The 25,734-nt window shown below is 32.0% G+C and overlaps 2 protein-coding genes across 2 annotated transcripts; one reads left to right on the top strand and one right to left on the bottom strand.

Annotated features, from left to right (window-relative positions):
* Nucleotides 1-6,433: 6,433 nt before the first annotated feature.
* LOC148282940 (carcinine transporter) lies at nucleotides 6,434-18,756 on the top strand. The gene is made up of 8 exons (XM_088224268.1): nucleotides 6,434-6,754; nucleotides 7,697-7,785; nucleotides 8,383-8,548; nucleotides 9,552-9,878; nucleotides 12,960-13,181; nucleotides 15,827-16,041; nucleotides 17,378-17,565; nucleotides 18,214-18,756. The coding sequence occupies exons 1-8, from the start codon at nucleotides 6,525-6,527 to the stop codon at nucleotides 18,451-18,453; spliced, it is 1,677 nt and encodes a 558-aa protein (XP_088080394.1). The 5' UTR covers nucleotides 6,434-6,524; the 3' UTR covers nucleotides 18,454-18,756.
* Nucleotides 18,476-25,387, bottom strand: LOC148282939 (RNA-binding motif protein, X-linked 2). The gene is made up of 5 exons (XM_088224269.1): nucleotides 25,179-25,387; nucleotides 24,939-25,091; nucleotides 22,121-22,250; nucleotides 20,463-20,762; nucleotides 18,476-18,732 (listed from the first exon to the last, which is right to left on the bottom strand). Exons 1-5 carry the CDS (start codon nucleotides 25,190-25,192, stop codon nucleotides 18,568-18,570), a joined length of 762 nt encoding a protein of 253 aa, XP_088080395.1. The 5' UTR covers nucleotides 25,193-25,387; the 3' UTR covers nucleotides 18,476-18,567.
* Between the last annotated feature and the right edge of the window lie 347 nt (nucleotides 25,388-25,734).

Raw genomic sequence — 25,734 nt, 5'->3', positions numbered from 1 at the left:
CTTACGTGTGAACTGCAGCCGAATTTTCGGATTGTCCCAGCGTTCTATCCTGCGTGGTCAAGACTGTTCGCCGAGCTGGGACTATATAATATTGTCATATCTATTGTATTGTCCACGTGTAAACGGCCGTTTCCTATCCGAAATGAAATAATTTTTAATGTTTTTAAAATTCTGTTTGTCAAATATCACACAACGATCACGTTGTCTAGGATTTGAAAAAATATATTGTACTATTGCCGACGCGATTAAGTAATCTTTCGCATGTCTCATAATAACCAGTAATATCGCATTTCCCAATTCACATCCTCATCCAAATTTCAAGGGTGAAGTTTTGTCTACCATTGTGTTTATTCTAGCGATGAAACAGATAATAGTTTGGTCAGATACCGGATATACGGCATTTTCTCTGACTTGTTGCGACGTGTTTAGTAGATTCGAAACGTTTTCATACTAAAAAGACCATTGTTTTAATGATGAAGGTTACTCCCCTTTTCCCAAACACGGTTGATATCAATAAATTAATTTAGTGGCGACGATTTCATGAAATTTTTGCAGTTTAATGAATATTAGGTATCCACCGGATATTGAGCTACTATCCGGTATCCGACCATTTAGTAAAATTATGCCAGATAGGCTGGATATCGGATAATTACCGGATACCCGTTTTATCTCTAGTTTATTCAACCCTCAGTCTCACCTAGGCACTTTGGGAAGGAATATTGTTATTGAAAAATTTTCTAAATACATAAATTAGCTATAATTTATTAGTATAAATTATGTAACTTGTAAAAATAAATTGTGAATAACTTACAAATTAATGTTCTTAAATCTTCGTATAGGTACATTCTCGTATGTTTTTTTTTACAAAAGCGTTTTCTTATGTTTTATGTTATCTTCAGTACATAAACAATATAATTTACCCAATAGCTTGCAATACGTTAATAAGTTAATATTAAGAAAATCATAATTATATGTGTGCACTATTTTAAGATTAAGTAAATAAGTCGATATTAATACATTACAACAGAGAAGAACATTTTATATAAGGGAATATAGAAGTCTAGGCGTTTACAGGGTTTATGACCAATCATTGGCTGGTTTAAGTGGCCAATTTACACACTGTGTAACATTCAACGTTCTATAATAATAATAATAAAAATAGTTGGCTGACTTATACAGCGCCATTTTTGTGAAAATTCACCTCAAGGGCGCTTTACAATTGTATACCTAAACTTACATTCTAACTAAACTGAAGTGACATATTATATTTTCAGATTTAAAATTGAGGGTATGATAGTCTAAAGAAGTGGGATTTTAGTTGGGATCTAAACTAACTGGGAATGTCGATGATTCATAAGTTTGAAGGCAATTGGTTCCAGGCAGAGGGGCCGGCAACGGCAAAAGCACGATCTCCAAATCTAGTGTTAGGGGAGCGCCGGATTTCGACAAGTTTTCCTCTTCCTTAATCAAATGCTGACCTAAGAGAAGATTTTCTTTCACATGTATTTTCCCTAATACAAAGGTCCGATGGGTATTTTGAAGCCATTTCATGAAAGGATTTGAATACTGTACAGCAAAACTCGTATTTTATTCTCTCTGGGATTTTTAATCAGTGCAAATCTCGAAAATGTTGTGAGATCTGAGAATATTTTTTTATTCCGGTAATAAGCCTTGCTGCTGCATTGAAAACAGATTGAAGTTTATTAGTTTGATATTTTGGGAGATTTGCGTACATTCCATTACAGTAATCTAGACGCGAAACGACATTAGCATTTACAAGAGCTTTAGTTGCGTCCATAGGAATGTTTCTCCGCACGGATTTGATCTGTCGGAGATGGAAAAAACCAGCACCGTTTTATTGACCTGAGAATAAAGAGAAAGATCTGAATCTAAATGAACACCCAGTAGTTTAACATTTATACTAGGGGTAAGATCACAACCTGTGATTGAAATTGGAGATTGGTCTAAAAGGTGTTGTCGCTTTTTTGGTCGCTGTCAATAGAAGCTCAGTTTTAGATAGATTGAGTTTGAGTATGTTTAATGACATCCAGTTGTTGACGGTTTGGATGCATTGAGACACGCGATTTTTTTTAATTGATTATATCTTGAGGAAAGCAGTAAAAATAGATTTGTTGGTCATCCGCATAACAGTATATATTTATAATTAACTCCCAAGGGGGTTGAATCCAGTTCATGTCTACAGAAATTTGGATAGATTCAAAATACTGTACGTAAATAAATACCTATTTTATTGTAATTAGAGATATAATGGGAGATGTTCATTACGTAAAACTATTATACCTGTATGAAAAAGGAATGTTCAGTTCAAAATTGTATAAAACAGCTTGACAAAAAAAGATAATTGATTAAATCTATGGAGTTTATTAAGATGGCAAATATTTCAAGAAAGGTGAAGAATATCTTTGAGATGGGAGTATGTAAGTCTAAGGATTTATAAGGTTAATGAACTGTCATTGGCTGGTTTGTGACCACTTTGCATGGCGTGTAATATTGACCTGTAACTTTGTTCAAACAGCTATATATATATATATATATATATATATATATATATATAAATACATAATAAATATTGGCGGCCTCCGTGTGCCAGCGGTCAAGACGCTTGACTCACGCATTGAAGGTTCCGGGTTTGATTGCCGGTGAGAACACAAAATTTAATGGGATTTTTCTTAAGCCTGGGTGTTTTGTGCTGTAATTCACCGCTTTAATTGGGCTTCCTGGCCTGTTGTGGTGCAGAAACATACACTTAATAATTTTCTTTCCACAACTTATAGTGCATAGGGCATTGCATCAGTACACCAACCGCAGCTTATGTTGATCATTTTAATTACATGAAGGCAAGGTGATCACTCTTATGTTTCAGAGACTGAAATATTTTAGTTTGAAAACTAATTTATTAATAATTATTTCATGTCAATTTCAAATTAAACTGAAGAATTAAAAATCTAATACCACACATGGTGGTCCATAGGACACTGCATAAGAAAAGTATATGCAGTGTATCTAGATTATGTGTTACAGGAAGATTAGGTGATCAGAATTCAGGGACAGCAAAATATTGCTGTGTAAAACCATTTCATAAACAAATCTATTCTAACATTAAACATAAATACAAAAGTCTGTTTGTGTTTCCTTCACATCGCAACGGAGCGACTAATTAACATGATTTTTTTGCGAAAAGATAGCCGGAGAGCTGACAAGTGTCAAGAGTTACTTTAAATACCGAAAAAAATATCACTCTCTAGGCAAAATTCTTAGTGAAAATGAAATATCCAAACAGAATAACGTCGCTACGTCGTTACAGATTAACCGACGACCTACGGCCTACGCCGCTCCGTACAGCGCGGAGAGAGAGAGGAGACCACTCACCTGCTCTAGCCGTCTCGCTTCCTCCATGTAGTACATAAACGCTTCTACACTAGCCCCCGCATCAGTCTAGCGGCAACCACGCACCTCGAAACGACAATAAATAAAATATCTAAACGCTTTATATTTTTTTTAATACCTCGGCATAGAAAAGACTACCCGCGTAAGTTTAATATCCGGCCGGGTACCGGATAATAGCTCAATATTCGGCGGATACCTTATATTGATTAAACTGCAAATATTTCATGAAATCGACGTCACAAAATTGATTTATTGATATTGACCGATTTTGTGAAAAAAGAAGTAACCTTTAGTATGTAAAAATTCAAACGAAAACGTTCGTCAGTGTCCCTATATTTTTTAAAATTAAAAATACTTTTTTGATTAAAAAATATTTTTGTGAAAAAAAGAGACAATGGGCTGGATATCGGGCTATCTGGCTTAGAGGCTCGCTGAATATCCGGTATCCGGCGAAACCATTATCCGTTTCCTCACAAAACTGAGTATTTCTTAATTGTTTTGTTGTGGTGGCCAAATAAGTAACAGATTATTCTTTATTACCGATTTTTCGGTCGCTCCGAAATGAAATAATTTGGGTGGCCCAAGGAGCCGATATTTCTGGGTGTCCGAGATTTCGGTTAACCGAGGCCCAGAGGAGCGAATTTTCAAGCATGTAACAGTCGGCCACAGCGGAATATTTAGTGGGGAAAAAAAATTGCGATGTATAGTTTTGTGAAAAAACAGACCACGCGGCAATGAGATCGCGGTAAAAAGCAATTAATAGCTTTAAACCATATTAAACGTAAAATCAAATCAATAAACATGCAAGTGTGGGCTTTCAGATCAGATTTATAATTCCTCTTTCAATTAAAGACACAGCAATCATTTTTATACATCAAAACCAAAACCACGTGAATACTAGTGCAGTGCCTTGAAAATCTAAGCGGTATTTGTATATTTATACATTTCCACATTTATGTACCTACTTCTAATAAGTCTCTAGCATTGCAGATATTTTCAATTGTTTTCAATGGAATAATAATGTTTTCAACCTTTTTGTAGAAGAAAATAAAATATAACTAAGCACGGCTTGAAAATGATAAACTGAACGTCAAATTTGGTTCTGTTCTCAGAATCGTTGGGGTAACCCTCATTGATTGCGACCCCGGTGAGTGCGGATTCGTTGTTAGGCGATATTTTTTCTCAAAGTAGAGACTAGGAAAGAAAGTAAAAATAATAAAAATGACAGAAAATGGTGGTAATTTTGCAGTTGCAGGTAGGGATTTCAAATTGCCTGAGTCTACAGTGCAATCAATTATGCAACAAAAAGACAAAATTAAAAATCTTCGGAAGCATTTCAAATCTGAAAATTGAAGCGTAGTTTTTAAAGCAGGCAAATGTTGGTTTGATGGGTTAAAATAAAACCATTCAATTTCGGACTGCCTTAAAATGATTGACGAATTCGAAAGTGCACACAGAATCAACTGAAAAGTATCCGATAGAGTTTTGTGAAAAGTCCCCCGTTGATCGCGAAATTTCGCTTATCGCGGCCATGTCCAGAACGTACCCCCCACGATCAACGGGTAACCTGTAAAATACCGCTATGAGTCCATTTCCATAACTATTAAAAACAATTTATTCTTGAAAATAGTCCTAGAAGTTTACATTAGTTTGTAAGTATACCTACAGTTTAAATTACGTAACATTTTAAACATTACCTAGGTATAGTGAAATATCACATAAAATCTGATAAAATTGCAGGCTCTATCGGAAATTAGAACAAAGAGATATATGGTAGTTCAAAACTCAAACCGTTATAATGAACATACCTATTACAACCAGTACAGGTGATAAACCTCGTAAATGCCTAGACTTTCTCAGTCCCTAAAATGTTCTCTATCTCCGTTGTAAAATGTCAATCTTCATAACTCTCTCGGGAGGGAAACCAAGTCTTTGTTTACAAACATTTGGACAAACTCAAAATATTGTTGTTCAAATCATTATGTTATGGCGCTGGATGTAAATCTTAGAACCATAAACATTAAAAAACGTAAAATGATTCAACTTTCTACTGTTTAAAATGCTTTATGAGCAGATATAAAATTTTACTTCAGAAATACATATTAGGGCTAAAAGTGTAAATGAAAAAAAGAAACGTAATACCTACCACACCAAAAAATAGACAACCTTTTGTACTTGGTGTGGGATTATAACATCGGGTTTCTGGCACAAGTTGGTAACTATATTTTACTAGTTGTGAAATATTGCAATATTAAAGTAAAGCTCATCCCAAATCAACAATTCAAGTAAAAAAAACTGCAAGTTGAATATTGTCAAACATTGTTTTTTCTATTTTTATTTACTTTGAAGACATAATTTATGAAGACACTTATTTTTCGAAAAATTGTAGTTTCCAACTTATGCCAGAAATCCGACGATAATATTTGTGTTAACTACAGCAAAATATAAATATTTTTTAATAAATAAAGGTATGTTATCTTGGAGTGATAAATTATCACTCTGAGTATATATAATACAAACTTTAATATGACATGGTTGAGACTGATAAAAAGGTTTTGAGTTGCAACCAAAAAAATATGCAGACATTCAGATAAAATATTGCAGTAGAAAAGAGTATTTAAATGGTTTAAACAATTAAGGTAGTTGATACATCAATATTTTAAACCTCCGCTTTGACAGGTGCCGTGGCGCAGCTGGTTAGACGGCCAACTGTGAAACTGGCGTCACGGGTTCGATTCCCGTCAGTTACAAGAAGAACAACCAAGAAAGATTTTTTTCAATTGGTTTGGGTGTTGTGGTGTATTTTTCATTACCTCCTTCCATATCCCCTCTATCCCACCTGCTGACAAGCCTCAAAATAGGGACTTAGCGGATTTTCCTTTAAAATTAAAATTAAATTTGTACCGAGATTTTTTGCGGGCGCCCGTTGAAAATTGAATACATCTGCATTACCTATAAATATTCGTTATCAAAGGATGTTCTTATTATCAGTGCTGAACGCTAAGATACATGTAAATAATGATTGCTTGACAGTAAAGGCAGCATCTTTGCTTGGAAAGCAAGCTCGAAATAATTCAATTCCTAAGTACAACAGTAAAATAAACTAAGTTTTTAAGATGAGTAATAGCGATTCAGTATTTGATAGAGTTCTTCATTCTGTAGGGGATGATGGGAAATATCAAAGAAGATCCAATTATGTCTTCAATTTTCTTCTTACTGCGATGAATACGATGGCGTACTCAAACCTGATACTTGCAATGTCAGTACCTGAACATTGGTGTAAAGTTCCAGGTAGAGAAGAAGGAAATTATACCTTGGATCGGTGGAAACAATTCACCCTACCAAGGCAAGATTTTGGTTTTATCATTACATGATTTTAAAAAATAAAGTGCAAACATTTGTCGGAACCAGCGTCTGGTTCCTAACTAAATAATTTATTGTTGAATAATAAAATTTTAATATTGTCTTTATTAGCAGGGAATAGGGCGGAGTTGTGTCGTTTACTCTATTTTAGGTTTATAAAAAATCATAAACTGACAATGTCTGACAAATGTACATACTTACATTTATTCACTCTGTAAAAATAAAATCCATATCGATCAAATATTTGAGCTTACTTCGCATTCCGAGTACTTACTAGGGACGAGAAATAAACTTTTAAAAAATTTCTGAAAGTTCACAAAAGCGCGGGAAACTAACTGTCATTTTTTAAAGATCGCCCACAGTATGTGGCAGATCAAAGATTTTTAGAACTTTTTAGGTTTTTAGAAACTGATTTTGAATTGACAAATTGATCATGATTTTGTTGCCAAAATACGTTTGAAAATAAGAGTAAATTCGTTTCAAGGAGGTTCACTGTTTTAATATGTTATTTTATATTTGAGGCTGTAAAATTATCAACATTATCACACGAACTATTGCAGTGGGTAGGTACCTACATAATTTTTTAAATTTTTTTATTGCATTTTGATTTGGAAAGCAAGCATTAGGTATGTACGCGATTGAATAGAATATATTTCTTTCATGTTATATTTTTCCAGCATTAAAAAAAAATATGTTGACAACTGCAATATACAGGGTAAAAACCTAAATGATTTTTAATAATTTTTAACAAAGTTAATTAGAATTTTCCATTAATTGGGTTAATTGTATAATTTTAAAATTATATCCCAGATAACTCAAAATGCAGACCAAAGAAGGCACTAAAAATAAAAAAATCTAATTTTAAAACAGCTTTTTAAACCGGTTTATAAAATTTTTGCAGAATAAAATTCTTTTTTTTTCACAGGACGCTAGATTCTTCAGGCTACGATGTGTTTAGTTCCTGTGAAATGTTTAATGAAACAAGAATAAATAATGAAACCGAAAGTATTACAAGTAAGAATATGAGTTTTAATTACTTATATTTGCTTTAGAATATTCCAGAAATTGGAAAAAAATATATTGTACAGGTACTTATTTTTACTAACTATTTTAACACTATCATAATACCTTCCTTTATAAGAAAGGCTTTATTAAATGTGGAACATTAGTTTATTGGGTCATTTAGCCATTTGTGTTTGAGTCCCATTATTGTGTTTTGGTTTTATTTATTTGATTTTTGTTTTTAAATCTTAGGTAAAAAGAAATGTATGTTTTTTAAAAAATGATAAATCCAAATATGTTTCTATTAAAAGTTTTGTAAAATGCAACTTTGCCGTATATGTTAATGAAATAAATAAAAAAATACTTTACATAATACTCCCCACTGCAACTTCACATAAATTTATGTATAGTTTAAACCTCCTAAATCCATACCAGAATGATGATGCGCGAGAGAGATGAAATCTATTATTGATTTATCAAAATACTAGGTTTGTTCTTTTTAATATTTTAAAATCCTTTTAAGTTGTTTCAAGTCAGAAGCCTGAAGTCATCTTCACTTCTTCCCTAATGACTAAAATGATATTAAAACTTACTAGTGTTATGTTTCAGCACTATGCCAATATGGCTATGAATATGATACATCTTGGGCCAAAACCACAGTTCCCTCTACACAGGATTGGGTTTGCGAAAAAGAACTGTACAATAGCAATGTTTTGGCAGCCGCAAAATTAGGAGAAGTGTTGGCAGGATGTGTATTTGGCTATTTAGCTGATGCGTGAGTATCAAAACTTCTAATAAATTATATGAACAGTTCTGTGTGTGAAACAGATTTTTTAGTAAAGTTTTGTAAGTATACTTAATTATGTTTAATCTTAAGAGGAAACGCGGTCCGACTTTTTATCATACGAACGTATTCACGTATTTTCTCTCTGAATTATGGCACTAGAAAAATGTTTTTTTTATAATAACAACAACAAACTGTCACGCCGTTTCCTCCTAAGGGTAGGTAGAGAGGATAGAACGCCACATCACTCTATCTTGGCATACATATCTCGCTTCCTCTACATTCATGCATCTTCTCATGCACACGCGCCGATTATTCCGACTTTTAACATGTCCATCTTCAAGTATTTGTTGCATTTGGTCATGCCATGTCTTTTCCTCTTTTTCTGGATCCATCAATATTCGCATTGTAAATGATTTCAGCCGTTCTTTCTCTGTCCATTCGCTCTACATGTCCAAACCAACGCAAAGCTCTTTGCTTGATTTTGTTGTTAATGCTTATCTCAGCCTTACATAATATACGGATCTCAACATTTGTGCATCTATAGTACATATTTTTACCACTCATTCACCTGAGAGATCGTATTTCGACAGCATTTGATTTTGTCCATTTAATCTAAATACGAGTATGAACTCAAATCTAGCAATAGCGAAGCATTGCCGGGTTCATCTCGTTATATATAAACATCAAAACATATAACCAGCCAACGACAGATCATAAGCCCTGTAAATGGCTAGGCTTGCATATTCCCTTCTCAAAAATGTTTTCGCACTCTGTTGCACCAAATTTAGAATTGTAAGTAACTCACTATTGATTTGATCAACTTTGATCCGTGAGTCCACGACACTTGCCATAGGACCGCAACTCAATTTTAAGTATGACTCTTTTTTTATATTTCTAAAATAACTTCCACCTATGATACTTAATAACAAACGTAATGTACATAATTGCCCCCAAGCATTACATCAAAACATATAACTTTATTATTTTTCAGCATTGGGAGACGACCAGTATTTTTGCTATCACTGGTCATAACGTGCATCGGTCGCTTTATTTCTCCATTTGTAGTAAATATTTACTGGATGTTTATGGCGGCATCTGTGCTGGCTACAATTCCTTCTACTTCTGCCGCTCAGTCGTGTTTGGTTATAGTAATGGAACTAACTCACCCTGAAGACCGAGCCTTTATTGCGCAGATGCAGAATTTTGGCTGGATGACTGGAGTTTGTCTCTTGCCCATCATTTATTGGCTGACACAGGATTGGGTCATTTATATGCTCGTTTCAACAGTGCCGCTGTTGTTTTACTTCCCTCTTTGCTAGTAAGTTACTTTATTTACTTTGCTAGTAAGTTATGTTAATTAATATCCTCATTTGGCTTGAGACAATAATTCACATTTTCATAAACTTATTCATTTACAAAACTAACTTTAACATTCACTCCCTTCTCAAACCAACTATCTTTGTCACTCACCAATACCGCGTATACACAGACTAGGAAACGAATGTACCTCTCATATCGACATTTTTAACTCGAGTCTCTGTGAATTCAAATCATCTCTTTATACATATTTTATGATGTTCTATAGTAACGATAAACAAATTATTTGCAAAAGATACTTATGCTAATGATCTGGTGTTTATTCATTTTATATTTTTTATATCTTTTGTATGCTGACATACATACATGTATATATATTTCTTGTTATTTTTCTTTTTATACCCATCTTTTAATATTGTTTTTAAATTTTTGTATATCTAACTAACTCATTATTTTGTATTTTTTATACCGTTAAAGGCACTTGTGCCGTATAATAAATAAATATTCTATTTTATATGCATGCAAGTTTGTAAAAGTATTTTACGTGTATTAAATATATACACTCACGCAAATGTACTTACTTTAAATTAATGTTTTATTTTTGAAATTATATTTATTTCTGCTGATATAAATAAAATCCATTAGTTCAAACAAAAATAATAATTAATGTACCAACAAAAATATGAAGACAAAATGAACAAAAAAAATCTACACAGATAAAAAAGAACAAATTAGTGTTATTTAGATAATCAAACTAAATACATATTTTTTTATGCCTTATAACTGTAAAAGCGCGCAGATGCCCTGTGTGTTTCAAAACTGAAAGTTATAATTGCACTTGCACGCATAAGTTGTAAATATTACAACCATAAAGTGAAAGATTTGAATATCAGTAAATATATAATACATATGCAGTTTTTTCTGTATTGTATCACACGATAGCATAGTGAATAGCAGACTATTGACATTCGTATCCATAGTTAATAAAAATGATTAAATCTTGGAACAATAAAGTTCCGTGTGACATAGTGAGATAAGAGGCAGCAAATATGGTATTAATTATTTTAAAACATAATTTGATGATTGTCTTTGTTCTCAATTGCGAATAGTTATAATTATAATCGAACGTACTTATGCAGAAAGCAGCCAGCCATAGAAAAGTGAAACTGAGATAATAGCCCATTTGTGAAATGAGAGAATAATCAAGTCTACACAAGGGTTTGAATGTTTTCTGCTTTTGACAAATGATAAAAAATGAATACATCAGTTTTTTTATATTACAAAAAAGAATCTAATTACGTATTTGACGGGGTTTAATGCTTTTTAAACTACTGTAAGATTTTTCTAGAGCCGTGGGTGTTTTCCGCAAATTGAGAAATGCCGTCTTTGTGATCGACACTATTTTCATAGTTTTTTGTATGAAAGCAGCCTGTCTGTTTTAAGCTGAACATAGAATTGACCTTACTGCACCCGATAACACTAATACCTCATTTTTCCAAAATTGTGGACTGGCTGATTTCTGCATAACTACGTTCAATTTAATCTCAATTGATACAACAAAATCAATTTTGTTTCTTGATTAGGCCATTTTTACGCCAATGCAGAGTGAATAGTCTCACATTCCTAAATAATATTTTAAATAATACCGTAAAATAACAGAACCTTTAATGTAAAAAATATTCCTTCATTGTCTACGTTCAAATCACAGTTGAAACTTTACTATTTGATTTCTCTTCCACATTTACCCCATTCTTTCCTCATGGTATAAATTATTAGATGCAAACTTAGAAATCTCCACCAAAAACGGAAAATTAGATGTTGATGCCAAAATAAACTATACATAAAAACCCAACTACCTAAATAATAGCATAATTTAAAACCGTCTAAATCTTGGAAAAAGAGATTTCAATTATACTACTTGACACCGCAAACTAATACCCGTATGCAGAGACAAACCTTAAGGTGAGGAAAGTACATTCTATTGTCTTCACCTTTGGGTTATTCTCTGCATTTGAAATTAGAATGTACTTTCCTCACCTTAAGTTTTGTCTTTGCATATGGGTATAAGCATTCTCTATTAAGTTAGTGAAGCATAATTAGAAATCTCACAATTCTTTTTTCTTAGTTTTTCGCAAATATCTCAGTAACTCCTTAAATGGAGATTTCTAAGCTTGCTTCTAATAACCTCAAATGCAGATTTGCTTTATACTCGTATAAATTAATTGAAATTTACTGATTTGTTTTTTATGTTTATTTCTATTCTGCAATATGTCCACGGTATTCTTTTATTTAATATCGAACTGTTCTAATGTGCAAAGGCAAAGAGCCGCAACTTAAGTTGCAGCCGTTTAGCATAACAGGGCTTAATGCATTCCTATAAGTGGCTTCCTTCGACATATTCCGCAACCTATTTTGCTCTCTTTCCATTATGGAGATTTTCACTAACCAAAAAGCCGCAATAACGTAATATTTGTTTCGCCAAAGAGCATTAATTAAAGTTGCAGCTATTTACTGTGTGGCGAGCTCGTGCAAATATGTGGCTTCAAAACATATTTTCTTTAATAATATGAAACTTACTGTACATTTTTTATGCACCACAACAGGCAGGAGGCCCAGTTACAGTGGTGAATTACATAACAGAACACCCAGGCTTGAGAAAAATCACGTTTAATTTTTGTGTTCTCACTGGGAATCGAACCCGGAACCTTCCATCTGTGAGTCAAGCGTCTTGACCACTACACCACGGAGGCCACCAATAATGTCAATAACATGATTAAATCATATCTATGAACTCATTTCATATCTTTGAAACCTACTTTATACTAGAAAGCTTATTTAAATTACTTAAAACCAGTAAAAAACAAAACAAAAATATAAACATGTTTATCTCGAAAGACTATTTTCAACTTGCAGGTATCAGTCTTAACATATTAGTGTTTGGTAGGTAGTAGGAAATTGTCTTAAAATAAAAAAGGTAACAAACCAGCCTTGAAAGAAACTGATGTGTACGTATAAAAAGTGTTCAAATAAAATAGGTAACATGATTTACATAAAAATATGATTAAAATAAATACATTTTTAGCTGGTTAGTTGAATCTCCACGGTGGTTACTAAGTCGAGGAAGAGTTCCAGAGTGTCTCCAACAGTTGATAAAGATAGCCAAAGTGAATGGTACAAGACTCTCCCCTGATGCTGCCGTATTACTACAGAACACCGCTCAGAAACCTGAAAAGGTTTATGGAATTGGCAGTCTGTTCTCTAATTGGAAGCTGGCTAGGAAATCTATTCTTTTAATCACATGCTGGTAAGTCTGGCTAACGGGTAAATTCCTAAAACTTAATTTCGTTAAATAAATTACACCAGAAACCTTAAGGTTTGCAAGCGTGTAACAAATTTATGGTGAAATTTTGAACCTATAAAACTATAAACATATTTTAGGTATCTATCATATCTTAACTTTTCAAAACAAATCAAATACATTTTTTTTGTAAAACATATTATATATTAACAAATTACAACATGGATGGAGAATACCTTAAATAAGGTAATATGGAAGTCTAGGCATTTACAGGGATTATGATTTGTCATTGGCTGGTTTAAGTGGCCACTTTACTCACTGTGTAACATTCACCATTTTGCCTATGTTTAAACTTCCATATTTCTTCAATTCTTCCATTTGGAACATTCTACAAATATTTGGACAAACTCAAATATTGTAATATTATTTATATTTAAGTTTTAAATTTGGGTTTATTCAAGAACGCATTTAGAAACAAAATGCAAAAAAATATTAATAATTTAAACGTACACAAAATTCCAAATTGCGCCGAAAAATAGAATATTATAATTTTTATGTTAGGTAAATCCGGAGGTCTTAAAATCCCAAAATTTTAAGTCACCATTATGATTGGAATAACTTTATAGTGTGTAAAGTGATTACTTTAACCATTCAATAGCATGTTGCATAAGCTCTATAAATGCTTACACAAAGGAGTAGAAACAATGAATAAGTATCAAAAGTTTGCTTTCAGAAAAATATGTTACATAGAGTTAGTAAATAAATTAAAATTAAGTAAACTTTGATGTCATCCTCTAAAAATAAAGACAATCAAAATTTAAGAATTTTATCCTAATAACTTTCTATGAATAGAAGTGTTGGTTTATGTGTAAGAATATATAAATAACATTTTGAGAATATAGAAATTATGCAGACTGGTAGATTCTAAACCCGTGATAAATAATTAAAAATTACTGGAAAATGTATTCTCTTGATAACTTGCAAGCCAGTTTTATGATGTTACATAAGTAAATCAAATAAAACTAAGCTAACTAAATTCCACGCATTAACCAAGAAATATCTTGTTTCAATTATGACATTTTAAAATCATAATTTACAATATTTAAAAAGCTTAAAAGTTGACTTCATATTCGATAATTTGGAGCATCTTCGCAAAACACACAAAAAGTAAGGAAATTGTACAATTTTGCAATAAATTGCCGTTTTTTTAAAATAGCGCCAAATTTTTTTAAGTAAATAAACATTATATTAAAACAATCTGGTATTATCTAAGGTATTTCTGTAAAAATAAATTCATAAAAGTTTTATTTACCTACAACTAAAATAAAATTACTTTTCATCAGTCAGATTATGCCTTTTGAAATTTATCTCGTATAAAGACAAAGTATGAGAATAAAATTTGTTGGAATGATTTGAAGATAATAGATTGAACAAAAAATATACCAAAGTAAAATCATAAATACGTTCTTGAGAAATTTTGATAAAAAATTGTAATGCTATGAACTAACTTAATAAAGCATAAATAAATAATTTTTGAAAAGAAATAAAAGCATTTTAAATCACGCATTTTGTCGTATTTTTCAAATTGTAGATGTCTTTGATAGTAGAAAAAAAAAACAGTTTTATTTAAATGTAAAATGGCATATACAGCAACGAGGTACGATTGCCATTTGTGAAATAAGCATAGTTTTATTTTTTTAACTTATTGAAATTGACTTAATAGAGCTTTGCCTAAAAGTTTTTGTTGAATTACTCATAATTGGCATAATTCAATGAGAGAGTTCGGTGTTTTTTTTTATTTGTAAAAGTTTCGTATTTCTGATATAACTCCGCATGTGACATCAGAGGTTCTCTTTCGCTTATTCCCGATCAGTTCTGCCCATTGGCCCATTCACAGCAAGCGAACCAGAAATCTTCCATAACTCTCTTGTCCATTCATATGAACCAGTGACGTCGTTCAAAGTAGACTGTTTTTATTAAAATATTATTTTTTCCGAAAACATTTTCAGGAAACTTTGCAGTACAATTTAATGCTCCTATTTTTATCGCAGGGAAGAAAAAAATTATTGTATCCAATTACCCGTAGGGCTGAAGTTCCTCATTGTATAAAAAAATATGTATACATATATTTAATGAATAATTTGGTTGTATCTCAGATAGGACAAAATTTGTCAGAAATGAAAGGGACTGAGATAATTTTGATAACAGTACAATTGAGAATAATATTCTGCGTACCATTAGCTACATTCAATAGTGGAGAAAGCACTGCGATTGGTCGATCAATTATACTTTATCTGTATCCTGATCAAACAACAGAGAAAAGCAATAAAGCATATTTTTATGAAGGAAATAATTATGCTATAATTATTAGAAGTACTGCAAATGATGGCTCATTGTCCCGTGGCAGTTTCACAGACTTTGGATCAGAGATATGAGGTTTGAACATTGCCCTACCACATTTTTTCCATTTTCTAACATGGATATTTTTGACACACTGAAAATGACCAAGAAATCGTAATATTTAGTTAATCATAGAAATATTGATATGGCTAAAGCAATTTATCTAAAACATATTATTATCGCTCTTTTTTGTTCTAGAATATTAGTTTTTATTATGATAACCGATAACCAAATGCAATCAATATTTTCAGGATTTGTTCGATTATGAGTTACAACACAATAGTATTGAATGTGTCCAGTTTGAATGGAAACCCGCTGTTAAACTTTTTTCTGCAATCGTTGGCTGAGATGCCATCCTACATAGTGGGGAAGATCTTCAGTGACAGGTTTGGAAGAAGATTCACTGGTGGATTAGGCTTCATCATAGCGATTTGCAGCCTTACTCCAATCATACTCACAGTTCATGGTTAGTATGAAATAACAAATTACTGAAAGTTACAAAGAAATGTGGATGAAAAGGAAAAAAAAGGTTTTATCATAACGATCACAAAAAAGGAGGAATCTAAAAATTAAGACAATTTAGTTACCATGCACTGTAACATCTTAAGCATTTGCTTGTATGATAGAAACTGAAAAATATGCAGAAAAGTATTTTTTGTTGAATTAATTAATTAAATTTATATTCAAAATACATACATGTAAGTGATGTCATCACCCTAAACTCAAAATTTATTATGTCACAAAATATTAGAACCACGACTGAGTAAATTAAAATTAAAAAAGAATTTCCCCGCGGAAAGCAAAAGAACATTGTGTTCGAAAAATATGGATTCTTAATAAATTAATTTGACATTTTACTATTTTTCCTTCATCCTTCATCCTTAACTTGTTGTGATCTTCTGTAACCTACTAAATTATTTTTTTTATTTGAAAATTTATTTACTAACCCTTACAAATAATATATAATTTTTTAATTCATACTCTGTTGATAATATTTTTTACATCTTTTGGAAAGTTTGTCCGAGTCTTTTGTTTAGTTTTTTCGGGTAGTTTATTGTATAATTCCAGTCCCTGATTTATTAGTCTCGATTGTCCTTGTCTCGTTTTGGAATGTTGTATGTGATATTGTTCTGATATTCTTGTATTATGTCCATGTTTATTATAATTTTTTAAAGATTTAGTTCTTTGTCTACAATGATATCAGCGGCAACTTATGATTAAATTTCAAAGATTCTAGATGAAAAAGTTCATTAATATTGAATTGTTTAGTTTTTTTAAAGAGTTCTTTACTTGGTGTTAGATGAGGGAGGTCATATACTAGCTTCAATATTTTATTTTGATGTCGTAGTCTGTTTATGTCATTTTGGTTTCCTGTTCCCCATAGTTGCTGCATATAACATATTTTAGATTTGACATAAGCTTCATACGACAATTTCACTTGAAAACTTTTTTATTTATTACCTCCCTACAAATTTTAATTTCTAGAGCATATTTTCTAATTGGGGTAATGAGTACATATTATTTATGTTGTTATAATGTACGTGTTTATAACAAAAAAAACAGCTTTGTTCAAATTACAATTTTCTCCCCAAATATCCAAGTATCTCAGAGTGATGGAATATTAATTAAAACTACTCGATTAAAAAAGGAAAAATGTGTTTTTTTAAACATTTTTTATTATTACTCATATTAAGTTTCTCCATAATATACATATAAATATGTAATATTGTTTGTTGCCTTTTGTATTGTAATAGCTTTAAGGGCTTATAAACCTTTTATAATTCAATAAAAAATCTTCACAGATTCATCGTTGAAATGGCTAGAAGTACCTTTGGTTATAGTGACAAAATTTGCGATCTCACTGTGCTTCTTTGTCAGTTCTCTTCAAGCTCTTGAGATTTATCCCACGTGTGTGAGACAAGGGGGCTTTACTCTGGGCATCACATGTGGAAGTATAGTTAGTATCTTGGCTCCGTATGTCGTGTTTTTGGTGAGTAATAAAAATGTTTTATCACTTATGCACACAAATTAGAGCGCAAATACTATTCATCGAAGTAAGCTGATAACATTAATTCTAAAAGATAAAGTAAATATCACATGCACACAGCTCAGACAGAATCACGAATTGAAGGATTGTAGAGTTAGGTATAATTATTTCACCATTTCAATAAATTAACAATTTATTAGCTGCTAGGTTGGTTTAATATTTTCATATGAATCAATCGATAATATTTTCTTGAGACTTGGATCTTCAATTTGATGAAAGTAATCTAAATTCCTAATTTCTTATGTTTTCTATGGACTTTAAATGTTAACTCAGTAAACAAAAATTATAAAATTCAATCATTTTAACATACAAAAGATAAAAAATTTAGGCATTTTCAAATAACAATAATGTAAAATGAAGAAGTTTTTATTTGAACAGCTTATAAACTTTTGTTATATCAAAGTGTTTTACTGAACAGGAATGACATTTTTATGGTTTTGCTCGAATACCTGTAATTTTATTTATTTAATTGGCCAATAATTATAGGTGACATTCTAATTTTTGATATGAGGATGGACAAACGTGGAAATGATCACTGATAAATTATTTATTTAAATTTATATTGATAAAGATATGTTTTGTTATTTTAAGGGAGTTACGTATGATGCACGAATTGTTCATGTGATAATAGCGGGACTGTGTCTTTTGGGCTTGATAATGCAGATATTTTTACCCGAAACCCTGCATGAAAAATTACCAGAAACATTGCAGGAAGCTGCGAGATTTGGAGAAGACCAAGGCTATTGGAGTTTTCCGCAAAAAAAGGACGACTTGTACATTGTGGTGAACCTCAAATGTGTCGAACGGCAGATGAGTGATACAGAGTATTAGATAATCTTTAATCAAACGAATGTTAAAGTAAAAAATCTTGTGTAATATTTTTGCTAGTTCCGTATTTACAGATTTATTAATGTAGAACATTAACCTTAAATTATTTTTTCTTATTTATTGACGTTTCTTTTTAATTTTTCGGCCCGTGTCTCCATCACTTTGATCAGATTCACTTGAGCTAGAGGATTTATTACTATCGCTGCTACTATTTGTAGAATGTTTTCTTTTCCTCTTACTTGATTTCTTTTCTTTTTTACCTTTTTTCTTTTTCTTTTTATCCTGCAAAATAAAATATTCAAAATATTAAATAGTGCTATAATTCCAATAATTTCAAGTGTTTAATAATGATTGCCCTGATATTAAAAACGTTTAGACAAAAATAAGCAAAAAAAATAATTACGTATACTTATGTTTTATATAATAAGGCAATAAATAAATATATCTGTACCTCAGAGGCAGACGGATGCAAATCCAAACTTCAAATGTTCAACCAAAGCCTACAGAGTCTACTTTCACTAAGTGATTAATAATACTTTATGGCATTAATATATATTTTCAATATCTTAATACATTGGTTCTTTCATTATAAGACTTACATTTCTTCAAAATCAATGGACATGATCATAAACTGGATACGAAAATCGAAATCTCATTTCATCAAATTCTGGATTTGCATCCGTCTGCCTCTGAGGTACAGATATTATTATATTATGTAGATATTTATTCCCAATACATGTAATTTTACATACATTTATTGGAACACAATTCCAAAGTCCTGTGTTAAGTTGGGACGAATAATATACTTTAAGAATAGAACACAACAATAATATAATAAAAAACAAGAATATAATTAAATGACACATAGCACATCAATGTAAAATAATAAATAAACTCAGACACCTTATTAACATGGAAAAACCAGTTCTGTAGTGCAGATGAGGAACTACCTATACCCATTCTATGTAAATGTAATGCATATCATAAACAGGGGACCACTGATTAAACCTGAGGATATTGGAGACCTCGCCCCCTACCTAATAGCTTGATTAGGTAGGGGGCGAGGATAGCTTTATGGATCTGGGCTTGGAGGGGGAGATTTAGCAAAATGAGAACTTTCGCAATTCATAGTAGGAAGACTTTTTAAAGACTTGGGCATGGAGGGCGAGAACTTATTTACAGGGACCCGTCACAATAGATCTTCACAGGTCGCAGTGACGTCAGGAGTTTATTTACTGACCCTTATTTCAAAGAATAAAAATGGAAAACAACTTAAATAAAAAAAACTATCAAGGAGTTTTCAACTCAAATCTCAAGGAAAATACAGTCCTGAATATACAAATAAACATGCACATCCAGTCCCTAAAGTGTAAATCTTTTTCAGTAACGCAATATTTTAGGGCAATTGTGTGTATTCTATTGCCTGCAAAGTAATTATTATGTAGTAATTATGTTCGGTGTTAGAAAATTCAATGTCCAAAATAGCAAATTTACCCAAACAATAGATTTTTTATTAATATTTAAAGCATTATCTTTGTGGTCAAACATTTTGATAAATGTTATTGAATATTTGTATATAACCACTTACCGACTTTTCTATGTCTACCGGTTTCGAGACGTACCCGTCTCTTCACCAGGACACCAATTAAACCAACATGTTGCAACCAGCATGTTGGTTTAATTGGTGTCCTGACGAAGAGACGGGTACGTCTCGAAACCGGTAGACATAGAAAAGTGGTTATACACAAATATTTAATAACATTTATTAATAGATTTTTTAATCAATAATAATATACCGCATATTTTTTTATCACCGAAAAAATTATAGAGAATTTGATAAATTTGGGCGTTGTTATTAGAGAATAAGTTAGAACTCAGCGGAGTAAATAACTAAAAAGCATAAATGAAATTACATTTATGTGTGAGAAACACTTGATAAAAATAATAATAAAGTTAAAGGGCTATGCAATTCACGCGTTACTAAAAAAATCATTTTATTTTAATAGACAAACCTTTTTCTTTTTTTTCTTTGATGTCTTGTTTTCGTTCTCTTCGCTTTCTACTTTTTCAGTTTTGATTGGACCAATAGGTAGTCTGGGGGGAAGTCGGACTCCGCCCACGATGACTTCTTCTATTTTCTCCATTTTGATTGCTGGAGGTTGTTTTGTCGTAGAAGATTGAGCTGCACTGGTTCCTGGAGCGCAGCCGTCTTCTATTATTTTCCTAGTTTCATCATCAATCGGATTCTTCTTACTTTCTTTAGGAACTTTATAATTTTCCACATGATCTACTCGCAAAGTCCTACCGAGAATCTGAAATGCATGAACAATACAAACGTATATTGAAGTATTTTGGGGATATTTCTTGGCACTCCTATTACATAAAAAATAATCTGGGGTTGCTACACGCAAATCCATTAGCAATAAGATTTTTCAAGATCTTAGTAAATGAAAAACTCATTTTTTAATTTAATTTTTTTTTTTTGCAAGTGGAGTGATACGGAGTAGCCCTAGAAAAGCATGCTTTTTTTTGGAAACAATGCCAATAATACAAATTACTAAATATGTAGAAAACTATAATTGGCTTATTGTTGGAAAGCTGTCATTTTTGCTTATGAAGGCAGTGTAAACATTTGTTTAATTGGTTAAAAACTATTCTGAAAGTTTATTTGAAATTGCGGCAATTATTAAAAATCATATTTTGACCAGCACTAGCGTGTGGACTGCGACTTACCACCAGCGTCACAAGATTTATCATCATCATTCCCCTTTCCGCACCCAGTGGTGTATAGGACACTGCCTTGGTAAACCAAATGCAACATATTATGATAGTCTGTTACATTAAGGTAAGGTGATCAGTCTTACGCTTCAGATGCCAGTCTAGGAACAATGAAGTACTGCAGTTCAAATAACTTTTAAAACGAATATTTCACCCCACCCTGCCAAGAATCGAACCCGGGACCTCAATGGTAAGCGAACGCATCAACCACTACACAATGAGGCAGACCTATCTCCACTCAGTTTACTTTTTAAGTATTTTAACATGAGAGCAGCCATCGAGTCGAAAACACTTGTCCAGGGTCCCGGTTCTATTTCATACAAACTGTGTTTTTCATCAGCCTGTACATATATCAAACGTTAGAAATTTTTCACTTAAAAATTGGATTTTATTTTAATTGATATTAGGACTTTAAAATTTGTAAGAATATTTTTATTTGTATGAACATAATCCGGACCTGCTGGTCCCTACAACGAGGGCGGGTTTTCTCGAAAACTAGATTATCCAGATTTTTCAATTATTTATTTTTGTTCTTTGCAATTTACAATTATCATAAAAAAGTCTAAATTCCATAGCAAAATATGAATTTCTACTTCAGGTCTGTACACGCTGTATCCCTATACAGCGTGAACCCTGAGAACCTTTAATAAATATTAGCTATACTACACTACTGTATATACTTATTTGCGGAACAAAAATCATATTACTTAGTCCTCTCTCCGAGTAACATTAATGGACGTGCGGCCGCACACCTTAAGTAGAACATTTTTTATGACTCATCATTAGGTATTTTAAGTGACAGATCTTCAATTTTGTTGAAAATCAATTTCGATAAAATTTCTAGTGTCAACATATCACATTGTTTTAAGAAATACGATTAAACGCACTTTACCTTAATACTATTAAGATTATCTACAGCTAGATTGGTGGATCTCTGGTCTTCATAGCACAAAAAACAAAAGCCCTTTTGTTTCCCAGATTCTCGGTCTCTTACCAAATTGATATTTACTATTTCTCCATATCTGAAAGCAAATAAAACCACAACTGAAATTGGATACAGGAAATAAAAAATTTAATGACCTAAAATATGTAAAAAAAATAATTGATCACTGTATAGTCCACCTAAGAACAGGTTTCCAAAGTGAGGAGGGCTCTGACACCTTACGCATGGGTTTTTTTTTCAATTAAAAAAAGAAAAGGTTATTGGGGAGACTAAGAATGATCTCAGAAAAATAATATACATATTTTTTTATTTAGAAAAAAAAAATATGAAGTAAAATAAATCGGGCCTCACCTGCATTATAATTAATAACTTGGTCATATTTGGCACATCAAGCACTTATAACATTCTTACGCGATAGCTTTTTTTTAGAGTAGGGAAAAATAATTTTTTTTTTATTTATATCCCTACAGAGATGAGGTAGATTTTTTTCAAATTCAAGATTCAGGATTATGGATATTCGAGCGTTTACAGGGCTTATGACCTGTCATTGGCTGGGTTAAGTGGCCACTTTATGTAGGTACTACAACATTCCCCATTACGCTTATTTAATAAATATATAATAAAAATAAAATTAAAAAAAAAATAAAAAAATACATTATTTACTTTTATACTTCAAGCCAGATATTTATTTACATACATAAGTTTACTAGACATTATTTGAGACATAAGTTCCAACTTCATGGGACTAAAAGTCCTGTGTTGAGATGGGACGAGCAATTAGTTGACACGGGCACATGAGTATATCACCACAAATATAGGATCAGAAACATAAAATTTAAAAAAAAAACATATATGGCACATCAATATATTAAATAGTAAACTCAAACATTCGGAAAATCATCAAAGAGTTTCCTACTCAAATCCCTCCCACTAAGTAAAATCCAGTCCTTAACTCCTTCCTTGAAAATAGTTTTTGTCCTTGAGAGCTTAATACGCTCTTGCAAAATATTGAACATTCTTTGCTGAGACCTCTCCTTATGGTTCGACCAGAAGTGTGTAAGTGCTTCTTTTAGGTACAGTTGTCTCATATCCAGCACCTTTATGTATTGGAACAACTGTTCTGACGAGTATGTTGGAAGGCGCCGGAATATTATTCTCATTTATAATTTCTGTGAAATTATGAGAGGCTTTAAAATGGATGCCGCACAACCCCCCCAGCCAGCTATTCTATAGGTTGCAGTGGATTGAAACAGAGCAAAGTAAACACTTCTGAGAGTGCCAATATCCAGAATGTCTCAAAGAGAGCAGAATAGAAGGCGCAGCTTTCTCAACCTAGAGTTTAGTGACTGGACCTGAGCCTCCCATCGTAAATTCTTATCTATGATAACACCAAGGTATATATAGAATCTACCCGTTGCAGAAGTCGGTATGTTTTATCACAGTAAATTCCTAGATTAAGCGTATTGCTTGGTAGTGAACAATTATTTACGGATCTGTATGGCGTACGGGGTACAGTATAATAAAAACAAATAGTTTGAAAGGTAAAAAAAATACAATAATACTTGGAAAAATAATGCTTTAAAGGCAAACGTTATGTGAGGTAAGATCAGTAGGAAATCTCAACTTAGTTACCAACGTTGCGCCAGCAATATCTGTTAAAAAAAATACCTTTGTAAATGTATTTTTAATTTACCATAAACACAATATAAAAATATTTTTTCGTTTTGTTATCAATAAAAAAATATGTTAAATATGTGTGTAATAATCCATCATCAAAGGTACATTATTAAAACTATGTCCTTAATTTAAAAAAAAAATATTAATTAACAGATATTGCTAGCGCAATGTGACATTGAACTTTTTTATTTATAAATACAATTACATATATGTAGACTCCTTTATTTAAGTAATTAGAAGTACATGTTAATTAAAAATACAATAATATTGATTTCTTTGAATTTGATCAAATTGCTATAAACGTAATGAAAAGTATTAGGATTAGGAGTAAAACTTGTCAGCTTCTCACAGCATAACAGCTTTCTTTGGAAATTGTCTTTTTCAAAACATAGTAGACAAACTTATCGATATATTTACAAATTACAACACAAGAATTATTCTTGTCTAGAATTTATAAAGATATTATACTCTTTCATACAGAAAATGGAAGGGCATGTCTTGCAGAAACAAAATTAGCAGTTCACAATGGAGTCCTGGTGCCGGCCATTATGTATAGAAGCGAAGTACGCAATTGAAAAACGAGTATGAAAGTTGGCTGAATGCTGTCAAAATGCGATCTCTCAAGCAAATCTGTATATTAGATGGGCTGAGATAAGCATTATGGACGAGAAAGGAGAACTGCCGTAGTTTGGAGATACAGAGTGAATGGACAGTGAAAGAATGGATAAAAAGATTTACGGTGCGAATGTTGATGGGTGCAGAAATCGAGGAAGACCAAGACAGACATAGCTTAACCAAATCCAACAAATACTTGAAGATGGACATGCCAAAAGTCTAAAGACTCGGCGCGCGTGCATGAGGAATGTAGAGGAAGCAAGGTCTGTAAGCAAAGACAGAGTGATATGGCGCTCTATCCACCCTTACAGGGAAACGGCGTGATGGTTTTTTTCAAATGATACATTCTTTAAAAGCATACGTCTAATTTATTGAATGAAAAACGATGCAAAACCCTTTACCTCCGATTTTTAGTTTAAAACTCGAGTTGACGGAATGTTAATTTCTTGGAAAATCGAGGACAAATATTACTTACTGTGAAAATACACAAATGATATCGCCCTCAGTCAAATCGTAAGGAAGGCCACCAACAAATATCCAAGCACTGTCTTTGTATTGGTCGTGCCATGAAGATTTTCCTCCTAACTTGATATCTTGTTCGCTTAATTTCTTAATGTTTTTTACATTTCTGAAAATAAATAACAAAGACAATTGGTAAACTATAGTAAAATTAAATTATTTCACAACTGCATGAAACGATGTAGGTTATACTCACGTCATAGGATTCATTTTGAGTTTGTTTTATTTTCATATTGTAAAACGAATTATTAAAAAGACTCATTCCGATTTCATGGCGGAGTTGAAATACATAATATTGCAATTTAAGCCACGCAAGAACGTACAACTTGTACGAGGGTTTTGTTTACGGAAGCAAACGTCAAACAGCCGAAGCCGGAAACCATAGACGCTTATAATTTGGTAATGAAAACCACAGATATGAAAACGTCAAACGTGAGCCTGAATCCAAAGTATAAACCATAGACCAGAAAATGTTTTTTTTTATTCACAGAAACAGTAATTTTAACGGAGGTAAATTAAAAAATTATGCGTGCATAATTTTTCACTTATTTTGAGACCTGTTTTATTCATTTATCGGAGACAACTACTGATACTGGATTTAATCCTCAACTCATATAGAGGTACCTCAACAGAGACGTCCAGACGGTATCTCAAATAATATATTTATTTTTTTAAAAAGAAAAAGATAAATATTACAGTTCTTATTATTTACTAGAAAATTAAAATTTTTAGACCATTTCCTAAAAGTTGTA

Source organism: Micrasema longulum, unplaced genomic scaffold (genome assembly GCF_059751315.1).
Source record: "Micrasema longulum isolate JH-2025_06_02 unplaced genomic scaffold, ASM5975131v1 h1tg000276l, whole genome shotgun sequence".
In the NCBI taxonomy this organism is placed as follows: domain Eukaryota; kingdom Metazoa; phylum Arthropoda; class Insecta; order Trichoptera; family Brachycentridae; genus Micrasema; species Micrasema longulum.
The sequence above is the reverse complement of the archived record's forward strand: the minus strand, read 5'-3'. Positions and strand labels throughout refer to the sequence as shown.

Bases quoted from the DNA above. Each gene is read 5' to 3' on its own strand.
- LOC148282940 (XM_088224268.1), top strand. From the start codon at position 6,525: ATGAGTAATAGCGATTCAGTATTTGATAGAGTTCTTCATTCTGTAGGG. The intron at 7,786-8,382 runs GTAAGAATATGA...GTTATGTTTCAG, and splicing joins TGAAACCGAAAGTATTACAA to CACTATGCCAATATGGCTAT. The intron at 13,182-15,826 runs GTAAGTCTGGCT...CAATATTTTCAG, and splicing joins ATTCTTTTAATCACATGCTG to GATTTGTTCGATTATGAGTT.
- LOC148282939 (XM_088224269.1), bottom strand. The intron at 22,251-24,938 runs GTAAGTAATATT...ATTTGCTTTCAG, and splicing joins ATCATTTGTGTATTTTCACA to ATATGGAGAAATAGTAAATA. The intron at 20,763-22,120 runs GTAAAGTGCGTT...CATGCATTTCAG, and splicing joins ATAATCTTAATAGTATTAAG to ATTCTCGGTAGGACTTTGCG.